Below are 20,354 nucleotides of genomic sequence, written 5' to 3'. Positions count from 1 at the left end.
ACCTCTGAACTTAAGGAAATAAACAAGCCTTAGAAATTGGTTGTTTATATGATCCATCAATAAAAAATATTTTGAATAATTTGTAAATATTAGAATAGGTTTTTAATGTTCTGGTTTATTCGTTTACAAGCCATAACAACCCAAGTTTTTCTCTCGTTCAAATAACAAATCTAGAAATCACAGAATCAAACGCTGCAGCAAATCATGTAAAATATTGCTAATATATAAGAATTAATAAATATAATAAAGTAAAACACTATTAAAATACAGAAAATAGTAAAACCATTTACGCACTCGACTTGGACACTGAACCAGATTATTTCAAGAATCCCGAGATCGACTGTTGCTAAACTATAGATCAATAATTTAATAAATTATTAAATATTTATATATTAATATAATATTACTAATCTAATAAAATATAAGAATATCAAAATTATTTTTAATTTAAAAATATTATTGAATTATTTTCAATATCAGTTTTTACTTACCCGAAGAAACAAATTATTTAGCTAACTTATTAATATCGAATTAGAAATTTGTAACAATTATTTTTAAAAAATCAATAAAAAGAAACTTTTGAATATAAAAATTACATTTCAAAGATTTTTTTTCAAATTGTTACCTCCAGTTTTAAATTGAAAAGGTTTACCGGATTGAGCACCCATAAATAATTCATCGACTTCCTCATTGCTTTGATAAATACAACACCCTCATTCCACAAACAAATATTGACACATATTATCGGAAAATAAATGATCAACACACTTTTCCGCGCGTAGCGCGGAGAAAGAATCTAGTAATTATAAAAATTAATTAATTTGGTAAAGAAAGATCTAAATATTTAGAACTCTGTTCAAAATTAATTAATTATTGGTGCAAAGCAAAGGTAAACCATATAATAATCTCTCGAACGGATTTGTCCGCAAACCGAATTACAGTATTCCGGTTTACCAAACCGGCAGTCAAAACCACTAATGAGGGTTTAACGATACTTGCAGAAGAAGAAGAAGAAGAAGAAATGGCTGCGACGAGCATAGCTTCTAGGTCGTCTCTAGGCTCCATCTTACGAACCGCTACCAGAAGAAGAAGTTTGATCTCACCTAGACCGAGAATCTCCTCAGTCCCCAACCCGAACCCGAACTCCTCCTCCCCATCGCCGCCTCTTCGTCAGACTCGAATCGAAGCTTCTTCTCTTCCCAGGTATAAAACAACATTCCCCCACTCACTTCTGTTACGAATGTGAAATATTGTGATAAAGTTTTTGACTTTTGATATTTGAAATCTGAAAAAAAAAATAAAGGTTTGTGCGGCGAGAAGTGAGCACTCATCAACCGTTTCATAGCGTCGTTGCTGCCGCTTGCCTCGTTTCTAAACTCCCTTCTGACCTCACTTCTTATCAAGGTTAATATACCCAAAAAACCTTCTTTCCATTCGATTACTTGTGTTTGGATTATTCTTAACGCCATAGTCTTTTAGTTACGTTTTCCTTGAGAAAGATGCCAACATTTGGCTGTTTTGGGGGGGTTGTCTGAGCTTCTTTAGAATGTGATTTAGATTTCAGAAATGGCTTTTTTCTTTTGATTCCGCTTCTAACAAGTTTGCATCTTCAAATGACAGGTAGATTTGCTAACTATGTCAGTCCCATCTAAGAGGCAGCACCTGAAGTTACTTAGATGGATGGCTTTTTCCGCTTCGTTTTGATGTTTTCAAGAAAATTCAGCTTCTTCAGTTAAAAGATATATATCAACCGTATTAGATGGAACCCTCAATACAATTTTTTGGCAGATGTTATTACTTACATGTTCTTATCTTATCAGTCAAATGATGATTCGGACCATTGTAATTGTCAGGAATGTATAATAACCTCTCCCGGATACTATTCACTCTTTTCAAATTTAGAGAAATAAGACTGTTTGCACGGGAGAGACTTTTTTCTTTTCCCTTTCTACCAATTCATGTGCCTTGGCCTTGTTTTTGACTCAAGTGAATGATGTGCACTTAAGCGTCTGTGCACTTATTCTCTTTCTTTTTATGAAATATCTGCATAGAGACAGAGACTCCTAGTAGATTCGTATATCATGAGATATTTTCTTGGCTTCATATGTCCTTTTGTTGAGAATAACTCCACTTTGGTGCTAATTTTCTCTTGTAATTTCTAACGCATCAACGGATCTAAGGATATAAACTGTGTGAATTGTAGCGCTTTTTGAAAGACACAGTCACACAATGAAGTGTATGCTTGTTTTTCTCGATTCTCTCTTGAGATTTTGGTTCTCCAATCTAGGGTGTGTATTGTTTATTTTGTCTGTCCATGAGAGCTCCATATGTTCTTGGCATAATCTCTCTTCAAGTAGGTGTACGTGGAAATCAATCTCAAGTATAAAATTTTGCAGATGCTTAGTTGATAGAGACTTGAAACCAGCCATCACCACAGAAAAACTTTTTTAAAGACATGAAAGTGGGTATGTTCGTATGAGTTTGTTTCAGAAAGTTACAAAATATATCCAAGTTTCCTTTGGGGGACCCAATGCGATGCCAAAACAAGAAGAAGAGTCTTTATAATGATGATTGAATGGTCATTGTTTGGCTTTGTGCCCCCATGTGGTTTCACTAAAGCACTTAGTTCGTTCCCCCTTTCTGAAAATTTTGTTGACATATTCCAGATACAAAGCCAAAGGAACAGCTTCTTTACTTCTATTTTCTATTTTCCAATCTGGTCAAGAAGCTAGAGAATCGTCAAAGTCGAATATGATTATATTATTTTCCTTTCAAAAATATGTTTATTTCTGTGGGTATCTAAATTCTTTGTTGTAATTTTTTTTATATTTAGGTATTAGTTATTTCAATCCAATGTTTTAAAATTTGGTTCATGAGGCATCTAAATGGTTCCCTAAGTGGCAAATCGGTCGTAACCGAATTGTTTTAAAAAAAAATCGATTTAAGTGATTCAAGTAAGTTTTCATAACTATATATTAATCCAAATTGATCTAAACAGATCTTGCTTCTGATATGACGCCGTTGATTAAGGCCATGGTTCCCTGACCCCTAATGTACTTGCTCTGTTTTTCACTTCGAGTATATTATTCAGTGAGTTAAAGAAAACTGGCCCAAACTTGCTTTCTTACTAATTATGTAATTTATGCTGTACTCTCCTCAGGAGGGCCTCTTAACTAAAATTCTTGAACCAGAATCAAGATTAGGAATCTTGCTCGAGCCAATTTTAATGTTGCTCAGTAATCACTAGTGTGTGCTATATTTGTAATTACTTAAGTTGTGTCCAAACTCCATGACAGGATGGATTTAATTCGAGAGAGAAAAAACGACTGCCATGAGACAAATCTGCAGAAATGCGGAAGTTTGCAATCATACAAACCGACTCACAAGTTAAACAAAAGAAGAGAGAAGAGATCATTATAAAAAAAATAGAAAAGAATCATGCATAAGAAGAAAAAATCGGCTTATATTGTCTTTAAAATATATCAATCTAACGTTACTCGGTAACCATATGTTAACTAGTTTAAGCAAAAAGAAAACACATGTTTACTTATTTTTTTCTTTTAAGAAAGAAAAATGCTTTATTTATGACCAATCTGTGATACTACAACTATTTTATCACAACAGTTTTATAAATAACCAATTGGAGTGATGTGATAGAATGAGAAGTTAGGTTCTGACTGGTTCAAACGCAGCGGTTGCGGTTGCGGGTGCGGGAGTTTGCGGGTGCGGGTAGTTGCAGTTTCAAGTGTTACATAGCGTTTTGTATGACTGGCGTAACGTTTAAAAATTGTTGCGTTTGCGGGATGTTTGTGACTGGTTGATTATGAAACATTGCAGCGGTTTAATAATAAATTATCAATATAAACATATTATAAAATTATAAAATATTAAAAACATACTATTGTGATAAAATATAATAATTGTTAATATAATATGATTAATAATAATATTAAGTTTATTTTTTAATTTTTAAGTAGTTGAAAATTATAATTTAATACATTTTTATGAAGATTTATATTAAAACTTTTAAAGAATATTTTGTTTCTTTTTATATATGTGTATATCTTTATATATGTATGTATATTAACTTTTAAAAATTATGATGAATAGCTACTTTAAAGTTTTTATAAAAAAATACTATATTGTTTGTGAATTTAAATTAATATATAAAATGTTTATATATTTTTATTTATAATATTTTCATTTTTAATTTTAAATTTTAAATTTTAAAATATTTAGAAAAAAAATATTTTTTTATCCAACTGCAACCGCCCGCAACCGCAAACGCTAGCTGGAACCAGCTTTTGGTTTTAAGAGGTTCGGAGCGGTTTGAAGCGATTTGTAGCGGTTTGTATGATTGTTTTGAAACGCTGTTAACCGCTACCAACCGCAAAAGCTGCGTTTGCGGGTGGTAGAGAGAAAACCACTCAACCCCTTAGTTGCACATACGGGAGTTTTTAATAAAATACGGTGGTCCGTTGTGGGAATACTATTTTGGAATGGAATGCCACAAATATTTTTACCATTTGATATGAATGTAATAGAATGGTCATCTCATCAACTCTAAAAATAATTAGATAAAATGTAAATAAAAGTATTTCATAAAATTTTGGTTCATGACTGAATGAAATAAATTTGATTCCATTTTTTGCAGTATTCTATTCATATCATTTCAATTCTTTTTGTTCCATTATTTCCATTTTAATTTACCAGTTATTGCCTAAACCGATTATAAACCGTAAAACCCAATCGCAAGTGGAATATGGGACCTTTCAATGCGAAGACTTGTATAAATGTAGGGTTTGCCGTGGATGTTCCCAATTCATACCACAATCACCATTGTCTAAATGTTCCTATCCATTTGAGTCTTCTCTTAGCTGCCTATATGTTCATATCCATTTGCAGATTCATTTACTCTCGCATGTCCATTTTCATCTAGCTACCTAAATGTCCCTATCCATTTGCCGACTTATCTCACCAAAACTATTATAGTCCCTGATTATGGTCTAGTGGTGAGTGCAAGGAATTGATTTTGTTGTACTTAAGAGTTAAGATTCAATTTTTAGGAAGGGATATCTTATGCAATTTCATAATATTATCAACCTTCTTGTCATTGATTAACGAAAATGTATAAATTTCGGCACTAGATTTGAGGTTACTAAAGAACAAAAAGCTTTGAATAAGTTGAAGTTAGGAATTGCAATCAATTAAGATCATCAAGGCAACTTTTGTTTCTGTGACATATTTTGAATACTAACATAAACCATTAAAACCACAAGATGTTTTGGTCACATAATTTTTCTTTTTTTCTGTCTCGCCAATTTCTAAATTTAAGTTTTCAACTTCTGAAAGTATCTCCATCATAACCCATATCATCATCTAACTGGCTTTTAGTAATTGATACTGACATTTGGCATTGTCAAAAGATATTATTATCTAATACATTATCATTACATGGGCAACCTTTGTTCATCATCCCCTTTCACACCACGAAAGCTTCTTTCCCGTTTATTTAAAATGAAGCGCCGGTATTTTCATGACTTTGTTCCTTTTGTTGTCAAACAATATCAACCTAAATTAAAATTTTATTTAGAAAATAATAAATTAATGTCACTCAAAAAATTATGATATAAATCTAACTTAACAGCTCTGGCAATTTGAAAGTATGCATAATCTCAGTTAGCACTTAACAGCACTGGATATGTTTCAATTCTAATAGAAAAATTTAGATATTTATAACTTTACAAAATAAAAGCAAATACTAATATGTAATATCCACAAAAAACAAAGTAAACTACAAATACTAATATTTTTAGGAATGAATATTCGATTCAATCCGTTATATCCACATATATATACATATAATTAAAGAATTATATATATAATTCAGATAATTTAAGAAAAAGGTATAAACATAATATTACGTTAGTAAAAAGTCTTAGGCCTTCGTCAAAAAAAAGTCTCAGGCCTTCGTCAAAAAAAAAGTCTTAGGCCACCCCAAGGCTACCCAAAGAAGCAGTCGGAGAATAGACTCATGGGTGGTGTTGATTTCGACGTACCTTCTAAATCACATGCAGCCACATGACTTTTTAATTTTTTTTTTTTGGTATGAATGTTAAATTTTATACCATTTTAATTTTTGACAGAAGTTACAATGAAAACAAGTAGCAGAAAAATAAAGACAACTACACAACACCAAGATACAAAAAGAAAAACACAGCAAAATCTAGAAATACAAAAACTGAAACAGAGCTTGGATAACATAACAACGCACTTTGCCTAGGATCGCAGTGAGCCAAGAGCTGGAGTCTCATTGTTGTGGCTGCTAAGTTGCCGCGAGTCTACGGAGGATTGGCCAGCCCTCAAAACCCCTCCGGACCTACAGCTTCATCACATACACGCCTTTGATAACCTGCAAAATTAGCTCACACACCTTCCAAGTCTTACAATGGCTCAAACGGATGCATTCGGAGTGGACAGTTCGGCCCGGTTGAACCGGAGGTCCGGATAAAGGTGGAGTTGTATGCCTCTGCCCCACCGATCTAGCCAAAACCTTTGCCGCACAGTTAGCTAATCTGTGCTACCGCATGAAACGCCCACTCATCCGCCGAGTACCACTGCAAAAAACGGAGATGCTGCTCACACCAAACATCGATTGACTGTTGCGCTTCTCTTTCATCAGTTCAAGTCAAGCACTCCTACAAGACACTGCTCTTATTCGGAAGGGGCATGAAAGGTAGAGTTTGCCACACCACCGGAGCTGCTAAAAGAAGAAGAAGCTTCATGCCCGTGAAGTTCTCTGCGCAGAACATTCTCACGGTCAGAGAAGCAAGCATGACACCACCAGCTAACCACACGCGCGTAGATAGCCACATACACCACTGCATCACCGCAGATCTCCTCCCCGTGCACAGCCAACAGAGTGGATTGAGAGACAACTAAATACAACTCTCAAACCCCTGTTTCAAGGTCTAGATCCAGAACAGAGGATGAACTGAGGAACAACGCCACTTCCCCATCCCATCTCCGAGAACTGTCTGACCAACGGTAGTCCCCGCACCGACGCACCCCGAGATCTCCGTAACCGGCTCAAGTTAAAATTTCTGGATAACTAACCCTACTGGCTAAACGCGAGACAACTTACAGGTACAGTCCTCAAGCACCGTGTTACCGCCTGCGTCAATCCAGATCTGAGAAAGCCTCCAGATCTGAGACGGAAAAAGGAAATCTCCCGCTGCCGTGCCAACCACCACCGAACCCTAACTCTGTCTCGCCGAATCACCACCAAGCAGAGATGCGAGCATATCAACAGAGGAGGAAAACGAAGGTGAAAAGCGAACAGAAAAGAAGAAAAGAAGAACACAAAGGCTGACGGTGAAGGCTATTGCCTCCAAACCGCCGCCGACGTCAATTAGGTTTCGAAGTCTTTTTTTTTTTTAAGAGAGAGCGGAGAGAGAGAGAAGGAGTTCTTATCATGACTTTTTAATTTGTTTCTGAAGTTTTATGAAACCAATAGCATCTCAATTTTATTTTATTCTCTTAATTCAGTCTCTATACCAATTAAAGACGTATATTTTGTATGTGCATAAATCGATTCAGTTTATGTTTTCATATCTATTTATATAAAGTACAGTTATCTCTCTCCAGGATGCGCCACGTCATCCGCCACATCATAAACTCGACTTCCAACGGAGTGACACGTGTCCTGTTTCATAATACTCACCGTTTCATTTATTTTATGTTCAGGCTTTAGTTTTAAATGGGCTGTGTCTTCTTAGAACCCAGAGCCCAGACGATAAAAGAAACGCTGCGTTTTTAAAGGTTGGACATGTGTTCATCTTTGCCTCTCCAGATCTCATGACGAGATTGTTCTTTCATCTTCTCCTTCATGATACGAATGATATCAGTTACAGAATATTCCACTTAAAACCTTCCAGTAATCCATCACCCACAATTTATAATCAATGCGAGTCTTAATTTCCAAGGCGGTGGAGATTGACTATAAAACGGTGAGCTTTCCTACTTTGAGAATCATCTTTTGATTTGTTCTAAACTAACTAGCAGACGGACCACTCCTCCTCCACTGTTTAGGTAATGTCCGCCATGGTGATGCCCGCAAGCTCCATCACTTGGTTCATCACAACTGATTTGGATGTCAGAGAAATGTAAGCGGCTTTCCATCTGCTAAAATACTACTTGATTTTAAATTAAACTAAGCTCCTGCAACCCACTATATCATGCTATTTATATGTCGATGAAAAAGAAGTCTAAGGTTAAAATTATTTCTAAAAACTTCAACATATTCTCAGGAACAGGGTTTGGTTGCGGACGATGACAACAAGAAAGTCTCGGTAAGAGTTATTCAACATTGTAAACTAATGCTCTCTTATTTAATTTGACTATTTTGTGGTGGATATTGATTGGATTTTGAATTAAGCAGGAAGTAACATAGATTCTGGTTAAGCGATTGGGTCAGTTAAAAATAAAGAAGAAGCTATTGTAGAAACAGAGGAAATAAGAAAATCCAAAAGCTAAAGCCATGAAAATTATTGCTGAAATGGAATCTTATTCGGAAATAGGAAAAGTTGTTGACATGAGCTCTTTCGGAAATAAGGCTACACTGATTCTGGAGTTGTTACAGCCAGATTCTGGAGTAGAAACCCTTCCCAGATTGTAAGAACACTGATAAAGCAATGATGCTTGCTCTACTGAAATCAGCTGCTGCATCGATAGCCTTTTGCTCAATTGTTAATCCTGGAAAGATTGAAGAATGTAGAATTAGTGGCAGTTGTTTGATTGCCATTGAAAAGAGTAGAAGTTTGTATTGGAAGAAAGTGCAAGAAGTAAGGAGGAGTTGTGTTATTGGATGAGTTTCAGAAGACAACGACGGTCATGGAAGGTTCTGTCGTGCTTGCAAGTGCTTGGGGAAGTGATGAGATTGTCAAAATGGTAAAGTACTAAACGAGTCTGATCTGTGATGACTTTCTGTTAACACCTATAAAGGCCATTTTTATTGGAGTTGGGCTGCAGGATGTGGAAATTATTGTGGTAAAAAGATACTTTATTTCTCTGTATAATACGTTATGGAGTCATTCCCAGAATGTAAGAACACCCATAAAGATTGAAGCTATCTCTATATGATACGGCCTCCTCTCTCCCACTTTTATTGTCAACATCTTTACCATTTTTTTCTCTGTTGGTAATGATAGAACTTAAAGCACAAAGAAATTAAGGTGGTATTAAAAAATGTGAAACCTTAACCGACAACGGTTAACCGAAATTGGTATAACATAGTGTTATGTTTTAGACTAACGTGATTTGCTCTGTGATTTCCTTTAGGTTTCATCAATACGCTTCCTATCAAAACACATATAATAAAATTAAAAATAAATATGAAAAAGAAAGTACAGACCAAATATGTTATAATGTTAATTGAACATAGCTATCAAAAGAAAATAAAAACTTATAAGATGCAGTTGACTGTATTGGGTAAAAAAACATAGTAATGGCATTCTCTAACGATGCAGTCCCTTTGCATTACCAGTATTAGATCATCCCAATAGACACGATTTGTTTGATGTTTTATCACCAAGACCTGCAAATTGTAATGGGTCTTTCTTAGTTACGACCAGGATTGAAGAAATTCATCTATGTGACCAAAGCTATCATCAATGGCTTTCTGTGTCAAATATCCTACTGTTTTTTATCAAGGTTTTGGTATAAAATTAATCTTAGAAGATTTGAAAAATCTGGTATGACTATAAATACAAATCACGTTTTTTGTAGGGTGATCATCCGATTCGGAAAACATGAAAGTTAAAAGAGTTAAAAATTGTTTTCTTCTTTTTTGACTTTTGTATAGAGAGTTAGTTGTGTGTTCTAAAAATAATCCTTTTTAAAGTGAATAAATTTAATCCTTTAACAACAAAAAGTGAATAGAATACATCACTTTATCATCTAATTTATACTAGATTCTAAAGCACAAGTAAGACTTGCATCCTAACACTGGCCTTACACAATAGAAAATCTACATAGATTGTATTTGTTGTCATGATTCTAGGTTTACTAGGTTAACCGAGACAAACCAAAATTAATACACTTAATTTTTTATTATTTTATGGCCCACTTGCTAATTCATTGCATAAAATAATTTCTCTTAGCTAATATTTTTTTTTCCGTTAAGTAGATTTATAGATAAAAGCTAGAAGCCCAAGTACAAATACAAACACAAGCCCAAGATCGGGACCCAAAAAAAACAAACATACATACAAATGAAAAAGGCCCAACAGTGGCCCGAATTGTCCAAACGACCACGCACGGTCCAAACCAAGGAAACTATCGGTGGACGCGTATCGAAACCCAGCGCGTCACCAAAACACGCGAGAACATTGAAGAACGCGGAGGACACGTGTTAATATCTCGCCCAGCGAGACACACGCGTCACACATCCGCTACGCTTCCACCGACAACGAGACCACACCGGAGCAAGCCAACCGCCGCTTCACCGGAACACTACACAAACGCCGGAGCCAGGATCCTGATCCTTCCTGCCACTACTCTTACGCCTGAACTCCATAAACCGGAGAGCTTCATCGGGTTTATCCCGAGATCTCATCCCGAACCATCGAGAACCACCCATCTTCTTCCGCTCGCTTCTTTCACTGGCTAGAACCTATAGTCCGTTGGGAACTCAAATCGGGAGCGAAACCACACATCAACACCGAAACACCTAGAGAACATCATAAAACTTCCATCAGAGCCGCCGTCAAAACGCATGAACCGTCCGACGCGGAAACCGAGAGCCGACCGTTCACCCTAATCTGATGGATGCAACGACGGAGACTTGAGCCGGCCGTCCACCGCGAAACGGTGCGGCGCCGGAAACAAAGAAAAAACCAAAAAGGACGAGAGGAATAAACTAAAAAACGCAAAGGAAAGCAGGAAGAGAAAGGAGAGAGGCCGGACCGGCGGTGGCTGTAAGAACCCACCCGCCGGCCGGAGCTAAAACGCTTCGATTAGGTTAGAGAGATGTCAGAGAAAAATAACCCAGGAAAGAGAAAAAAAGTAACTGAGAGTAAATTCTCTTAGCTAATATTCTTGCTACTATAAATTATATAAAAAAACCAAAATAGCCTCTATGAATAAATACTACTAGCATATACAAATCATATGAATCAAAGGCCACGACAATAGTCCAACTACAAAGCTCATGTTATTTCCACTAATGCATTCACATAACAAAAATCACATTCCGTTATATGTATAAAACACACATAATTAATTAAGAAGTACAGCCAATTACAAAAGCTCAAAGACAATTTTCAAAGCATATGATCTTAATTTTTAACCATCCATCCAGTGATTTGAACTTGATACAAACAAACCAACTACAACAACGTCAATTGCCATATTAACAGTTATATATTTTGTTTTGTAAAAAAAATATTAACATATACGATAAATTACATTTCAACTGACGACATGCTCATGTTACCTCCTTTTAATAATCACGTTTATGTAAAACAGTGTTCCTGCGTAAACAAAATTGATAACTATCAGATTAGATTCCTCTACCTCCTGTTATCTCCTGTTACTTAATATAAATATCTAATATTACATAAATAATTTTATAATTAATAATATATTTTAACTCAAATAAAGTTCTAACAAAAACCTACCGAAAACTAAATTTTGTAAAACATATATCACAATCCAGTAATATGTATAAAATTAAATTATATAAAATACATGAATCTATTTACAAGTTTGTTTCTTTCCTACCATAAAAAAATAATAATAATTTCACTCATTTGTTTTGGTCATGCAACCCAGGAAAATCACAAGAAATGATGTAATACCAAATCTAATTATTAATTTATAACTAAAACATAAATTACTAAACAAAATAAAATTGTTTAAACCTCTTAACAAAAGAATATCATACTTAAGAAAAGTAATAAGTAGTATTTATTTCATAGAAGCATAACCAATTATCCAAATAATATGGTTTATTTAGTTTTCAAAAATATCATATAAAAATTAACAAATATGTATATTTTAAAATGATAATAATTAATATTAAATATTTACTCTGACTATTTTAAATTATCTACTGATCTGTTTCCCGCCCGTATGGCGGGCTTACCCTAGTCTATTTATATAAAGTTCAGTTTCCTCCCTCCTGAGCTATGACAACTCAGCATCCACGTCATAAACTCGCATTCTCCTGTGCTGACATGTGTCCCGTTAGCCAAAACTCTGTGTTTCATTTATTCCCATTTATATTTCGTTTGGGCTTTAGATTGCACACATACTTTTAAATGAATCTTTGTAAAGCCCGCCTGAAAAATAAGCAACTCTGACTTAAAACGCGTCGTTTTCTATTTTTTCGTAGCCAACCTCGGATTCTCCGTAGCCTCCGTCAATTCTTAACGCCACCAGATTTCTTTACCTATTCACGTCACCGGCATTATTAATATTCAGGCGTTACAAAATCTCAATGAAACCAAACGATGCATTAACCAATCCTCTCCACTCCTACCACAATTTTTCCTTGAATGCATCGCCCATTAATTATTTTTCCGAATCCTCCACTATAAAAAGGTATGTTCTATACCCTCAAATCCATCAATTCAAGCTTCTCAATCTTAAGCTCTCCAAAATATTCGGTGAATTTAACGTGATGGTGTCGACTACTTGCTTCGTGTTGTTTCCAGTTTGGGACCTGATATGCAATCGTAATGATAAGCCAGATCTGCGCCCATGACCTCTCCGCTCATCACAGCGATGTTCGTCCGTCAATTCGGCGCGGTGCTGCAGTGATTACTCTTTGTGAGCAGTACAAAACAGATTTTGGTTTAGAATCAGAGGGACCCGACCCGTGTGAAGAGAAGCAGTGGTCTGAAAATCGTGTGGCGTTACATGAGAGGCGGATCTGAGCGACTAAAGGAGGTGAAGGAGTCTCCAGATGGGGTGTGGTGTGTTGTGACGGTTGTGGGAGGATTTGGATGCGGTGGTTATGAGTAGGAGTACAATGAAGGATACATCAATGATGATGAGGATGAACTCACAAGAAGAAATATTTTTCCGTTGAGGTTTCACGAAGATTTGTAACAACACCATTTCTTATATGCGTAACATACGGAGCAGAGAAGCGAAGGAAGGACAAGAAAGAAGGAGGAGGAGAGAAAATACGGGAAGGAGAGAAAGACGATGATGACGGTGGCGGCGTTAATTCCGAAGGAAAAGGAAACTATAAACAATTGGGTTTGTAAGCACACATGTAAACATGTCACACGCTTACAAAGACAAAGAAACGCTTTGGTTCAAATTTTACTAATTCATTAACTCAACCAATTAGTTAAGCAAACCAGATCATTTCAGTTTCTTTAGAAAACATAGAATCCTTCGGTTAAAAAGTTACTTGATTCATTGACTAAACTAATTAATTAAGCAAATCGGGTTAAATAAACTTTCGTATTATAATATACCTCGACATTGTAAAAGATGTTTTTATTAGTATGATACATCACATTAATTTATTATTATTTAATATTTTAAATTTAAAACTGCTTATTAAATAGTTCAAATGATATATTTTAATATTTTCAACTGAAATTTTCTTAATAAATTTAATAAATTAAATTTTTTATATTTTTAAACAAGAATTTATTTTGTAAGTAGATATAAATTCAGTTACGAATATCTTCATTGTTCACATCTACACGAATGCTGAGTAATTATAATATGAGCTTAAATAATTTAATATGTATATATTTATTTAAAATTGATAAATATATAATAAAATTAAATAATTTATGCCTATAATATAATTATTGTAAGGATTATATTTTATATGTTAGTCGGACATATTTGGTTTCCAAAGTTCTATTCAATTTTTTTTGCCAAAAAATATTTCTAATCAATAATTTTAATAACATAGGCAACTTCGTTTCCATATATAATAATACATATAAAATCCTAACAAACATATGCATATATATATATATATATAGTTAACTTCGTTTTCATATATATATATATATATATATATATATATATATATATATATAGTAACAATAGTTTCATATAATCTATTTATTTATTTAAAGTATGTTAAGTTATATTGAATAAGTTATTTCTTTATGTTATGAAATTCTTAGTTTAAAGAAAAATCGTTTCTTGAAACAATATATAAATAAGAGAAAAGTAGTTTCACACTCTCCTTATTCTCCACCGTTATTTTAAAAAAATCTATGTAACTTACTGTATATAAGTTTATAATAATTAGATAAGTATATAATTTCTTATAAATAGTAAAAGTTTTGTAAATTTTAATGAATCTTAATACTATTTTTAGTTAAAAATAAATAAAACATTTTATAAAATTATAATATTAATTTATTTACTCGCCCGCAGGGCGAGTTTACCCTAGTTGTCAATATTTGACTCTGATATCTTGGAAAGATGAATAGTAACGCATACCACAAATATTACTTACATTAACTTTCCTTCAATTAATTATATACGAAAACGGTTTTTCTTTTAATCATGCAGTAGATTCAGTATCAAAATGTTAATAAATCTAGGGATGTTTTTACTCCATCCATTTCTGAATAAGTTTCATTTTAAAATTTTTCACACAGATTACAAAGAGTGATGGAAATATATATAAGTTGTTATTAATTACACTTTTCTGACCAACAGTATTTGAGATAAATATAATTATATATAAAATCAATGCAATTTATAATTAATTTTCAGCTGAAAGTAAGTATAATTTGCATTAGAATTATAAAGTAACATTTTTGTGTAACAAAAAAAATGCAAGAATGACATTTATTATAAAACCTATTATTATAAAACATAGGGAGTATTAACTTAAAATTGCTTTGAATATAATATCAAAAGAATTTCTCTAATTGTAGACTTTTTTACACCTAAATTTTTGTTATACATAAGGTATATCGGATATAAAACCAACACAAATTATATATTGCAATAAACAAAGATGGAGAAAAATGAAACATCCCTCAAATTAAAAAATAGAATATCTCCAATTACAAATAGAGAAAATTGCATTTAAAAAAAACTAAGTGAAACATATACGCATTTTAAGTCTTTGAAATTTTTTCATTATAGTTTGTAACTTCCAAACTTCATTTCCTACTAAAACTGATAACATGAAAATATGATACTAAAAAGTAATTATATGAAGAGATGATAGTAGAATTTATTTTAAAAATAAGAAAATTTTAAAACATCAATTCCATATATTTTTGTGGTCAGAAATTAAAACTATATGTCAATTTTTTCACTTTGGTTCAAAGTATAGAAACTTCAGAATTTTTTTCTAAATTTATCTAAAATTATATTTGAGTAAAACCAAATTTCGATTCCCATATAAAACTTGTACTAATTTTTAAAGAAATTAGAGAGCATTAATAATTACAATTTAAATAAGAAAGAAAAAAGTGAGTCCCTTAAATTAGACAACAAAAGCTAAAAAACAGTACTTAAATTTGGCTTATAGATATTGAACTGCAGTCTTCTTGGTACCACCACTGCACACACAGACAGTCACACCCTAATCCATCTCTCCTCTCTCCTCTCTCTAAGAAGAGAGAGAAAAAGAAAAGCAACCCAATCTTCAGCCTTCTCATTCTTTTTCTTCGTCCTCTCCTCAGTCCTCACAAGAATAAAAACGCTCTTGTTGTTTTGTCTCAAGAAGCAAACAGACACAAATCCAAGTTGATAAATTTCATCTTCTTTTCACATAAATTTCACATTTATTAGATTGCAGCCAAGAAAAGATGAGAGATTTGGTGTCATGTTTCAGCGAAAACTCAATAAACGTTACACATCCATTATCTTCACCATCATCGTTATCATCATCATCATCATTATCATTGTCATGTTCAAAATACAAAACCGGCAACGCTTGTATCTCTCCATCTCTCGTACCATCCATACAAACCTCCATCACAAGCATCTACAGAATCACTTCACTTTCCAAGCATCTCATCATCAAAGTCACATGGTGCAACAATAAGAACAATCATCATCATCCACAGTGTGGCCTCAGCATCTCTGTTTCCTCCGAAGATCAAAACCCTCGGACATCTCTCAAACTCAACACTTCTTCTCGCTTCTTCCGTAAGAAGAAAGGAAACAAATCAGTCGACTCCGATCTCGGTAGAATCGAGGTTTCTTGGGATCTCTCTTCCGCCAAGTACGATTCTAATCTGAGTCCTGAGCCGGTCCAAGGCTTCTACGTCATCCTCCTCGTCGATGCTCAGCTAGGTCTCTTTCTCGGAGACTCCTCCGAAGAAACTCTCAGGAAAAAGGGTTTGGATTTCGATTTCGACTCGGGAAAGTCTCTGGTTTCCCGACAAGAGTACTTCTCCGGAAACACTTTTTACTCGACTAAGGCTAAGTTCATTGAATCAGGAGACTCACACGAGATCGTCATCAGATGTAACGCAGAGAAAACAGAGGGGTTAAAGCAGAGCACTCATCATCATCATCATCATCATCATTCCCCTGTTCTCTCTGTTTGTATCGATAAGAAGACGGTTACGAAAGTGAGGAGGCTTCAATGGAATTTCAGAGGGAATCAGACGATTTTCGTTGACGGGTTGCTTGTGGATCTCATGTGGGATGTTCATGATTGGTTCTTTAGTAGTCCGGAAGGTTGTGGGAAAGCTGTGTTCATGTTTAGGACAAGGAATGGTTTAGACAGTAGCAGGCTTTGGTTGGAAGAGAAGGTGGTTCAGAAAGATGAACAAGACAAAGACAAGCTTGATTTCTCTCTCCTCATTTACGCCTGTAAGACATAAAACCAACAACGACAAAACAAATTTTCAAAACAAATAATATCTATTGTTTTGAGATTTGCAAGAAAAAGGTTTCTTGGTTCTGTTTTTTTTCTTCTAATATTTGAGAAATTTTTATGGGTTTTTCTCTTTTTACTTACAGTTTCTTCTTGTAAGGAGTAGAGATTTTTATTACATCATTCTTTTCTTGGAATTGCTAATTAATATTTGAGAGACTCCAAAATGTGAATTTCTTCTTAGGAAGATTGATTATATTACTCTATATTCTTCTTTGTATTTTCTTCTTATAAACTCAAGACCATTGCCCAGTTTTATATTGAATGTCATTTTTTTCTGGAAAATATGATCTCTATGACTCTCTTTTTTGCAACATTGTGATCTATATTAGGTATTGACATATGAACCGAGAATCAAAAACCAAACTAAAACTGAACCAAAAATATCGTTTACTAATATCCAAACCTTTTCTATGTCTCTAGAACCAAAAAATAATACCAAATCGAAACTGAATCTTAAACCAAATAAGTATCGGAATATACAAAATATAGTTTATATACCAGTAACTATTAATTATATTTAGTTTAAGACGTACTATCAGGTTTAAAAAAATACTAATTATAAATTGAAATACCAAAAATGAATTATCTGATATTTTCATCCATTTTAAGTTACCATAATTACTTGAAAAAAATCAAATTATTCAAATATTTTAATCCCAATACTAATTTTATCTAAAGTTAACTAATATTTTATCGAAAAGAAATCCTAATATTTTACGTAGATTATCCGAAATCATCCTGAAAAATAGAACTGAAGTAGACCCAAAGTTTTAACAGATATTAACCGGTTCTTAAGATTGTTATCCAGATTAAATTGAAATAACTTAATCGAAACTGAACCAAATTTCCTAAATGACCTAACACTTTCTATATCTACAGGATGGAAAGACCTTAAACCAAAAAAATAAACCCAAAAAAATAGAAAACCGAACACTAAGCCTAATCTATATGGTTATGCAAGGTTTTCCACAATATAAACACACTAGTCTTGGAGTAACTGATGATTATAGCTGTACTGAAGAAGAATGGAAGAGTGTGAAATACGATGAGAATAAATTGAGGCATATGTGCACGCTTATAAAGATATGCATGGAGCCTCTTTAAAGTACAAAAGTAAAAGTCTAGAATCTACTCATACTTCTTTTTGGTGATTTCGGTTAGCTAAAGTTTAGGTGATTAACATTCCATATAACGAACTAATTCATCTAACTTTAGGTGACTGCTTTGTAAATTCTTGTTTGGTTCTGTTTCGGTTAGGAGAGATGTAGGTGGGTGATATCCTATTGAAGCAACAGTTTTTTCTAGATTGGTTGATTTGGAGAGTTGTGGTGGTGACATTGTAAATCTGTGTGTTTCCTTAGAAATGAACTTATGGTAAAAAGAAATCCAACAAGTACATATGTTAATATATCGGTTCAAGTTTTGACAAGACAGGATTCAATTATGTAAAAATTAGAAAATATTGGTTTGAAACTAGTGTATACAAAAAAAAAAACTAGTGCATATAAATGTAATATGATACTGTGATTAACCATATCTATGTACTGGATTATTTTCAAGTATACAAATGAAAGATTCGGTCAAGTAGGGCTGGGCGTTCGGGTACCCATTCGGGTTTCGGTTCAGTCCATTCGGGTTTCGGGTTTTCGGGGTCAAAAATTTCAGCCCCATTCGGATATTTCTAAATTTCGGTTCGGGTTCGGTTCGGATCTTTGCGGGTTCGGTTCGGGTTCGGATAACCCACTTAAAATATTTTTAAATTTTCAAAATTCATTATATACTTTAAATTTTCAAAATTTATAAGAAAGATAATATATTACATATAAAGTTTCATAACATATATGTCAAAATACCTTAATTTAACATATAAATTGGTTTTCTTTGAATATTTAGATAAAGAATCAATAGATATTTAACTATTTTTGTTGTTTTCTGTATATTTTACATATTTTAAACATTTACTTTTGACTATTTGCATATATTTTGAGTATTTTGGAAAACTTAAAGGTATCTTATATATTTTTAATATACATTATATATATAATGTATATATTTAAGTATATAAATTTATTTCGGATACATTCGGGTACCCAAAATACTTCGGTTCGGATCGGGTTCGGTTTCGGTTCTTTAAATACCGAAATTTTGAACCCATTCGGATATTTAATCAATTTCGGTTCGGGTTCGGTGCTACTTTTTCGGATCGGGTTCGGTTTGGTTTTCCGGGTTCGGATTTTTTGCCCAGCCCTACGGTCAAGATAAAGCTACAGGGTAATTAAGATATTTCTTCGATTTCAATTCATTTAAAATCAGTTAAGAATTTGACTGTCTGCGTGGAAGCTCCGTTAGTATAGGGGTTTGTTAGTATAACAGTTTGACTAAAAAATCATTAATGTTTTTATATTAGAAAATTTGGGGTTCAAATCTCCAAAAATATAAATTATGCAGATTAATTATTAAAAAATATATAAAAAGATTTTCAGCATAGTCGATGGTATGTCATCGCATATAGTATAGAAGGATATAGAGCATCGTAGATATTAATAATAAATATTGTATATTTATTATATAAGATATTACATATATTTGTATCTACATAGATTAGGAAATATCATTAGTATAAATATGTATGTAATCCCAACTATTATTCTTATGAGAGTCAATATACAATTCTTCTAATCATCTACTCTCATCATTATCAATATGGTATCAGAGCTATAATGATCTAACGATCTGCTCCGTTCCTGTTTTTCTTTTATGTTCTTCAAGCTATAGAGCTTCTTTATTTTTATTTCTTGATTTCAAGCCATTGAGCTTCTATTATATTTTCTGTTAAGTTGTATGCTTCCACCATTCATGTTCATGTGAACCTCTGAATCTAAGCCATTGAATTTTTTGTTATTCAAGTCTATCATAGACCTCTGGATCTAAGCCTAGTGCTTCTTTATATTTATGGCTCACTTTTATTTTTATCATTTATTAAGCCATTGTGACTTCACTTTCAAAATCAAAGCTTAATGCTTCTTGTTTTGTTTTTTTTTTTCTTTTAAAGCAATGGAGCTTCTTATTATTCAAGTCTTTCAAAGACTTCTAAATCTATTTTTCTTTTAAAAAAAAAAAAAAAAACAGAACGTTTTTTTTATTCTATATTTCTTATGGATTGAAAAAAAAACATAAAAAAATGGTTTTGTTCCCAAGCCAAAGTGCTTTTTCTCCTCCAATTCAGCATCTCATCAAAACGAGATTATGGTCTCTGTTGCATTTCCAACCGTCAACATCGCCGTCCATGCATCTCCTCACCAATAACACAGCCATCTTCCGCCTTTGATCCAAGTACTCAAATCAAATTACCACAAGTCAATCTCAAGCTTGCCATTCCACTACAACTCCATTACCACCTTGAGATTGAGGGGACATATAGAAGGATATAGAGCATCGTAGATATTAATAATAAATATTG

General features: G+C 33.3%; 2 protein-coding genes and 1 pseudogene across 2 annotated transcripts; all 3 read left to right on the top strand.

The window, feature by feature from the left end:
- The first annotated feature begins 976 nt into the window (after window positions 1-976).
- Window positions 977-1,955, top strand: LOC108810730 (pentatricopeptide repeat-containing protein At2g27800, mitochondrial-like). The gene is made up of 3 exons (XM_018582817.2): window positions 977-1,203; window positions 1,304-1,404; window positions 1,621-1,955. The coding sequence occupies exons 1-3, from the start codon at window positions 1,022-1,024 to the stop codon at window positions 1,650-1,652; spliced, it is 315 nt and encodes a 104-aa protein (XP_018438319.1). The 5' UTR covers window positions 977-1,021; the 3' UTR covers window positions 1,653-1,955.
- A 4,774-nt stretch (window positions 1,956-6,729) lies between these two features.
- LOC130495852 (diacylglycerol O-acyltransferase 3-like) lies at window positions 6,730-9,175 on the top strand (annotated as a pseudogene).
- A 6,258-nt stretch (window positions 9,176-15,433) lies between these two features.
- Window positions 15,434-17,089, top strand: LOC108836067 (uncharacterized). Its single transcript, XM_018609277.2, has one exon. The coding sequence runs from the start codon at window positions 15,813-15,815 to the stop codon at window positions 16,836-16,838; it is 1,026 nt and encodes a 341-aa protein (XP_018464779.1). The 5' UTR covers window positions 15,434-15,812; the 3' UTR covers window positions 16,839-17,089.
- The last annotated feature ends 3,265 nt before the right edge of the window (window positions 17,090-20,354 follow it).

This window comes from Raphanus sativus, chromosome 6, assembly GCF_000801105.2.
Source record: "Raphanus sativus cultivar WK10039 chromosome 6, ASM80110v3, whole genome shotgun sequence".
Taxonomy (NCBI): Eukaryota; Viridiplantae; Streptophyta; class Magnoliopsida; order Brassicales; family Brassicaceae; genus Raphanus; species Raphanus sativus.
This window is presented reverse-complemented; position numbering and strand designations above follow the sequence as displayed.

Excerpts from the sequence above, each read along its gene's own strand:
- LOC108810730 (XM_018582817.2), top strand. The coding sequence starts at position 1,022 with ATGGCTGCGACGAGCATAGCTTCTAGGTCGTCTCTAGGCTCCATCTTA. Across the intron at positions 1,204-1,303 it reads GAAGCTTCTTCTCTTCCCAG|GTTTGTGCGGCGAGAAGTGA; the intron begins GTATAAAACAAC and ends AAAAAAATAAAG. Across the intron at positions 1,405-1,620 it reads TGACCTCACTTCTTATCAAG|GTAGATTTGCTAACTATGTC; the intron begins GTTAATATACCC and ends TTCAAATGACAG.
- LOC108836067 (XM_018609277.2), top strand. The coding sequence starts at position 15,813 with ATGAGAGATTTGGTGTCATGTTTCAGCGAAAACTCAATAAACGTTACA.